General features: G+C 42.7%; 1 protein-coding gene across 1 annotated transcript; it reads right to left on the bottom strand.

Annotated features, from left to right (window-relative positions):
* Positions 1–1219: 1219 nt before the first annotated feature.
* GPR139 (G protein-coupled receptor 139) lies at positions 1220–3957 on the bottom strand. Its single transcript, XM_010003306.1, has 2 exons — positions 3886–3957; positions 1220–2182 (listed from the first exon to the last, which is right to left on the bottom strand). Exons 1-2 carry the CDS (start codon positions 3955–3957, stop codon positions 1220–1222), a joined length of 1035 nt encoding a protein of 344 aa, XP_010001608.1.
* Between the last annotated feature and the right edge of the window lie 3545 nt (positions 3958–7502).

A 7502-nucleotide genomic window follows, 5' to 3' on the forward strand; every position in this document is an offset into this window, starting at 1 on the left:
TGAGAGACCATGTGCCAAGATGGGAAAAGGAGAGAAATTAAGAAATGCATTTTCAGGCTTCCTGTAAATAACATCTCATTTCCTACACTTAGCATTGCTGGGATGTCATCTTTTAAGTGTGTAGAAAGAGAAATTAAGCTACTTTAAATAAGGTAAATATTTTAAAGCCTCAGTTCAAGCTTATCTGTGTTTTTACTGCTGTTGGGTATTTAATGGATTTATTTCACAAATAGCTTTTTAACAATTAAATGGCAAATATCCAATAGGATGGCATAATCTGTCAGGAAAAAAAATCTTAGGTTGAGGTTTTATGTTAATCCTCCCAGGCCTGAACATAAATCAGAATCTTTATTGATTAAGGAGGAATCTGAAGGCTGTAATCACTCCAAATCTCACAGGAGCTGCTTCAGTGGGAGCTCTGCATCAGGCAAGACTTGCTCTTGAAGGTCTTTAGACACCATACTTTACACTGATGTAGCTGGGAAAAGATGCTGCTTTTGTTCTTGGCTCTAGAAACCTCCCTTCTTCCTTTGAGCTCCCCTCTCTGTCAGATTCTTTAGTAACAACTTACAACATAGGAATGTTGGCAGTTTGAAGGATTGCTTTCCATGCTGAGGCTGCAACAAGTACTGCACCAGTCCTCAAGCTTTGTTCAAATAACCCAAAAAGGGCTTGTTACAGTTTGTGCCTTGCAGGCTGCCTCCTGCCACAAGGTCTTTACAGCCAGACTGTGTGTTGGTATTCCATGTCAGAAACAACACATTGTTTTTGGCAAGTGCACACACCAGAAATGGCACCTTCCACAATATGTAAAAGCATCTGTTTGCTCTGTTGCTAGTGGACTGTGGGGTCAGGTAAGGTTTTGTTGTTGTTTTTGAAAAGCTTATATTTAAACACTGTTGTGGTTTCCCCTCTTCAATGACTTTGAACTGCACTGGTGCTGGGATTGCTGAACATTTGAGTACGACTCATCACTAAGAAGACTTGAACTCTGAAGCATATTCAAAATACTATGTGAGAGATGGAGGCAGTTGCCTTCTCACTTTTGCTCCTAAAATCAAGTGCTCCTGTTCCCTCCTAACAGTCTGATCTCTCTCGGTCTCCCAGGGAAATGAAATCAAATGACCACTCTTCAAAACAGCCATTTTGGCAAATTACATCCTGAAGATGTAACCACTTGAAAAGAACTTGCACCCAGAAGCTCCAACTATTGCCCTTTTCATGGTGATATTTTTATAGGCTTTCCATTCTTATCATACTGGTAAACAAGCATTTTGATGCAGTGAGAGTTGGCTGGGGAAATCCAAGGGCTGCTTGTTATGGAAAAGTTATGGTTTGTATAGAATTGCACAGGTTGCTTCTGACACTTAAAGGAGGCTTTCAGTGTGGCAGCTGCCATTGTGCGAAATCTTTTGCTAATAAAACAGTAAAGGAAGAAATTAATTGCAGTGTTCAGTAGTGCTAGCATATTGGCAATGTCCGACACAATGTGTACCACCCAGCTGTTGTTTATAGGTGATACGTAGAGGTGATACAATATCATGATTATTCTTGGTGCCCAAAGTATGGCAAAAATAGAAGTTATAGTAAACAAAATGGCTGTTGTTTTTCCTGTGGAGTACCCTCGCAGTCGGAAGTTGCTCTTTCGTCGCAGCTTATACACAATGATGGAATTCAGGATGAAGAAGATAGAGCAGGGCACTAAGTAAACAGTAAAGCAGTGGATCCAGATGAGGACGTGATGCATTGATGTGCTTATGTAGTCTTCAATCCAAATATTGGGCCACCAGTAGTAGGGGATGCTTGTCAAAAAGCAGGTGATATAGACACTTACAATGACTTTTCGAGTACGAGCAGGGTAGGAGACTGTGTGATACTTCAATGGATGGCACACAGCTATATACCTATCAATTGTTAGTGGAACCGTAATCCATATGGAGGTGTGGATGGAAGAAAATTCCAAAACCTCAATTATTTTGTCCAGTACCTGAGGCATCTGTTTGTTTAAGATGAAATCTTCCATGAGAAAGTCAACAAAGACGATGAAGAAGAGAACCAGGATGTCAGCAGCAGCTAGTGCTAGAAGATAGTTATAGGAGGACTTCTGCCTGCGAGCCACAAGCTGGGAAAGAATGATGACTGTCAAGATGTTTGCTGTGGAGACAGAAACACAGAGTTTAGACTACTATGACTTAACACGAGCTTTTCTGAGCACTTACTCAGAGCAGTAGCTGTATTCAAGCACTTGGCGGCATGACCACCTTTATTAAAGTTCAAGAAGTCACATAGAAAGCAGTCCCTCAGAGAAGCTGTAGCAGTGAGAGGAGCTTGTGGCCCTGCTCTTAGCTGTGACATACAATGATACTGTGTCCTGGCAGACCAGGATGAGGGACAGGGAAAATTGGGACCTTCACTCCAGGCACAGGAGTGAAGGTCTCTCTCTGACTGGAAGGCATTTTTCCTCTGAAGTGATACAGCTGAGCATCTAAGGAAATCCTGCTGGTCCCATCAGATGTGGTGGATGTTCTTATTCAGCCTAAGTGTAAACATCCCTGAGTTTCCTGAAGAAGCATCTGCTTGCAACTCTGGCCACAATGCAGATCCACCACCTAAACCATACCAAGATGCACTGTATAACATTCAATACTGTGGTGAAGTGCTCAAGTGTCTTGGCTCTGCTGCTTCACTGTCTGGTTGCTTTAGCCTTCTAAAGCTGTGATTAAAGGTATACTTTAGTGGCTGCTTGAACTAGTGCTGTAAGGGATGCTGTAGGAAGGGCCTACTACTATAGCCCCTGGCCAGGCAGAGCTCCCCACCACGGGTGCAAACAGCCCTTGCAGCCATTGAGAGCTTTTATGGAGCACTAAAGTGCAGCTGGACATTAACTGCTTGTTTTACTATTAGAACTTACTGTGTGGTCTTGAATTGGAAAAAAAAAATAAATCCTAATATTCCTTCTAGTGGTACAGCTGGAATGAGAGAGGTGAGATTGTTTCCATCAGAAGTTCTTATGACTTGGCTAGAATACTTGAAGTAGTGCTTAAAAATCCGATCTGGTCTACTGTGTAAGAGACTGCCAAATGTTTGTATTTGACATTTTTGTAAGTGTTCTATAAATTGCCTCTTTTGTGCCTTCAGTGCTTCAAACATTTCTCCCAGATTTCTCAAAACAAATCCACAATAATTGTGATGATTCCTTTACATCAGACAGGAAGCTGTGGACATTAAGGTAATGATGACCTAGGACATATGTCTTGCAACTGAAAAGACTTTTAAAAAAAAAAATCTTTTACTTGGCACTGGAGAAAACTGCCTCCCTCTTAATGCCTTCAAAGCCTGCTGTCCGGGAGCAGATTTCTGCTGCTGGGGAAACAAACTGCAGCAGAGCAAATGATACTGAGTAATAGCCCTCATAAGTGTCATCGAGTTTTGTATTAACTTTAATATATTAACATTTTGTATCTTAGACTAAAACTAAACATGACAGTCAACAGACCGTTCCCTAAATAAAGAAGTATAGTCTTTCCAACAGTATTGTCTCAAATCACCTCCAGGGGAATTTTCCTGATTCTGTCCTCCATTAACATGAATGCAACTGCATTGATTTCAGCTCAGAACAGAGGTGGGAGGATGGGGTGGTACAGTCAGAACTGCTGTGTCATTTTTCACTTACTTGCTTACAGAATGCCTCTGTGGTGCCTATTGATGAGCCTTAGAGGTTCAGTGAGGGATATATTGTCAAGGAAATTCTCAGCCTGGAGTGTTTATGATGACTCTGCAGTCACTGTTGGTTTTGGCCAGCCAGACTGAATGTCTCAGCTTCACAGATATTGGATGTGACCTGTGGGGTTCATCTTCTCTTTAAATCCTCTGGACTTAACTCACTCCAGCAGCTGGAGGCAGTGTGTAGCACAGGGGATGCTTGAGGATGTTGGTCCCTGCTGGTAACTCTGGCATGACTGGCAGAGCAGATCCTGCAGGGATGCTGAAGCCAAAGTCCAGGCACAGCAGCCTTGTGCCAACCCCTTCTGCCCATTGTGGGGGTCCTGCTGTTTGGTACTAACCCCACTCCCATTTTCCTATAGGAGCAGACTTATGAGCAGTCCTTTCCTCTGTCCCCTCTCCTCCTGCCTCTCTCGGGGTCCTCAGCAACAGCAGTAACAGCGTGTACTGAAATGAGTTATTTGTCTAATGCCAGTGAGCTTTGCTTGGTGACCTGGATTGGAAAATTGATCTGACAAAGCACATGCAAGCTCTCCAATTTTTTTTGCAAGGGTTATGGTATATTGTATTGGAAATGCTTTCCCTGGGATCACATTTACGGCTTACTCTGGTTGAATGATATGAAATAGCAATATAATTTACTTTACGAAAATAGATATATACTGGGGTACAGCAGAAAGTTGCCAGTGTGACAGTGGCTTAACATAGGGTTTGGGAGTATTTTTCCTGCTGCATGCTGTACAGGGACAGTGAAGATGAGCTATGGTTAAGTGTCAGTCTTTTACCCACTTCCTAGACTCTTAAGTTGGTCCTTGGTGTGTCCTCAAACACTGTCTAAAGCTCAGCAAAATGGGAAATGAGTGGGAACACTGCACTGTGTGAACAACTGTGTCCTTGTGCCAGCATCTCAGTGAGTCCTGGGTGCCTACTCTGTGCTCAGAAAGCTCTCTTGTGGGCAAAAATTGCATACTGTGTGTGGAAGGCGATACACGAGCACTTGCAACTGTATTTTAACCTTGTTTATGCTAATTCTTGTACTAACATTGTAGTTAGTGATGAGGACTATGGCAGATACTATGGAGACATAAAAATATGTCTGTACTCTCATACTTGGAGCTACAGCTGCTGGCTAGGTCAGTGCTCTGACATTGTCCTGAATGGTATACTGCCCATTTCTTCCAGTGTTTTTTCTAGATACTAAGTGGTTAAGATCATCTGAATTTGAAAAAGATTGATCACTGTGCTGAGAGATGATTAGGGGATGACAGATGGGAATTTATGCCAGTGTTGGCTGCTGCAGTGCAGTATTCTGAATTTATAAATATCCAGTTGAGAACCAGGGCTTGATTAGGGACTAGCTGGATGAACCCTTGAGATGCCACTAGCAGATAATGAGAAGCAACTGTGACAAATGGCAATCTCAACTCTTTCCCTTCAGTCGTGACGATGCCTTTGATACACAGCATTTGAAGGTCCTTGACACCCAAACACCATTGGTCACCAGTGCTCAAAATATGTCAACCTTCTAACTCAGCCAGGCTTTGCCATGAGACACTCACATTTCACTTTTGATGTCTCCTCTGACTTGACCAGCTTCTGAGAACAAATTGTAGTACTGAAATTGTTATAATTGGAAGTCCTACATGTCTGAAAGGGAACATCCTTTAGAAGTAACCTTAGTTCTCATGTGGATTTGGATTTGCTTCCTGTACTGAACCAGGCTACCTTGCCTGTAGAGCCCAGGCTGTCTTCTGTGCCTCCTCAAAGTGGTGTCTCTGACCTAGAGGCACAGTTTTTTCCCTAGCTTCTTGTTTCATGGATAATAGTCACACCTCCAACAGTGTCTAACGACAATCTTTGCAGGGGATTTACAGAGCAACTTCCACTAACTATCATCACCGTGTGTGAGCCTAAGCAAGAGCAATCTGTCTAAAGAAAAAATAAGCATCTTTTTGGGCTTTGGTTTTGTTGTATTTCTTCTTAATTGAGAGCATTTTGCAAGTACACAGCAGGCTGTGCAGTGAAACAGCCTTTATAACATAAGTGGTAGTGCCACTGTGCTGGCAAAAAGTCCCACTGTAGGGGTCAGCAGTGCAGCTTCATAAACCACCTAAACGAAGTGGCCGTGAGTGTCACTGACCGAGCATGATGCACATTAGGTCACTGAATATAATGGACACCTTTTACCAAGTACAGTTGTTGCTAGGATCCCTAGAAATTATTGTGCAATGTATGAAACTACTCTGCAGGCCTTGCATTAGTCACCTGACTGGCACAGGGACAGACCATTTGCAAATGGGAAATCTTAAATTGCTTTAGAAAATGTGTCAGTAGCACCTCCTTCTTAGATTTGGAAACCCTGAGACTATAAGTACAATATGCTAAAAATGTATGGTGAAAAAAGTAGTGTTTTGGCTTAATGGAAAGTGGTAATTTTCTCTAAGCCAGGAGACAATATTAAAATGTAAACAGGTTCTGTGTCCAGCAGCCAGGTCTGACCATGGTTACTAACAGTCATTTGTCAATAGCTACCAGACTGGAGATGAGGATGGTGTTCACCCTTTACTCTGTGTGGGAGCCCTCTGGAGATTATGACAATGGGTGATTTCTGATACAGGCTACATAAATTATTTTTTAAAAAATGTTAACATGCTTTGGCAAAGTAAACACATTTATTAATGCTGTTGGCTACAGCTGGTTATATGGTCTTTTAAAATGACCTCTGGATGTTGTTTGTTATTATAGAAGACAAGGCAATTCCATATTTTTCTCTTCTAGTCAGTACAAGTCAAACTCAACACTACAGCACATGGGGGCAACCTTCATGAACAGTGTATGCTTATGGCTAATGTAATTTATTATCATATCCTGAGATTCTTCCTTAAACTGCTGCAAAGCGTAAGAGATGCTTTATAGAATATAATTAGAGCAATACAAGTTTTGCATTCCCTGAGAGTTCCTGTGAGGATTGATTTTTAAAATAAATGTGTGTACTTGTTGTTCAACTATCTGAGCACTGCTGAATGGTGTGAAGCCACTCACCCTCAAGAGGGAAGAGCCCTCAGCCCCTTCTTCTGGTGCTGACATAATCTCCAAGGGGATTGAGAGGGATCTAAGCCAAAAAATGAGCATCACAAACACTATGGCAGGTGTGGGTGCAGGACTGCCACTGGAGGAGATTCCACACCTTGTAGGAAGGCTCATGAGGTTTGTGGTTAGAAATTCCACATGCAGGGACAGACATTGCTGGTTCTGAGGGCAAAAGTAACCCTGGAGGCAGAAGACTTTCAAGCTTCTTGCCCAGGAGAACCGAAACTCCCCTCCATATGCGTAAGATCGGGTTATTGACTTCCAGAGAAAAGGTAGCATGACTTTGTGCTTATAAATCACAGGTGGATGGATGAGGTGGTGTCAGAGGCCAGTTTCTGATGATGAAATCTGGCCTCTGAGGCCATTTTTCTCACTGACGTTTCCTAGCTGAGATGGCTCTAGAGAAGGATGCTGTGAATGGAGTACTCTGCTCCACAGCTGGCACTGGCTGGTCATGGAGGCCAGAGAAGGATTTTAATCCAGCCAAAAGCAGTTCCTTGCCACTGGAGGGCACAGACACAGTAATAGCACGGAGACACTGACAGCCGGGTGTTCACTTTGAGCCTTGCCAACCACTCCAGCTTAAGTGCAGTAACTTGTCTGGCAGACAGATATAATTGCATTGCATTACTTTCAGCTTTCCTAGGCTGTTGGAGTAGGTTTCTTTTCCTAGACTTTAGAAAATAGGG

Source organism: Chaetura pelagica, unplaced genomic scaffold, assembly GCF_000747805.2.
Source record: "Chaetura pelagica isolate M959 unplaced genomic scaffold, ChaPel_1.0 scaffold138, whole genome shotgun sequence".
NCBI lineage: Eukaryota > Metazoa > Chordata > Aves > Apodiformes > Apodidae > Chaetura > Chaetura pelagica.

Coding starts and splice junctions, on each gene's coding strand:
- GPR139 (XM_010003306.1), bottom strand. CDS start 3,957: ATGCCAGAGTTACCAGCAGGGACCAACATCCTCAAGCATCCCCTGTGC. Junction 2,183..3,885: donor CACTGCCTCCAGCTGCTGGA/GTGAGTTAAGTC, acceptor AAGTCATAGTAG/TCTAAACTCTGTGTTTCTGT.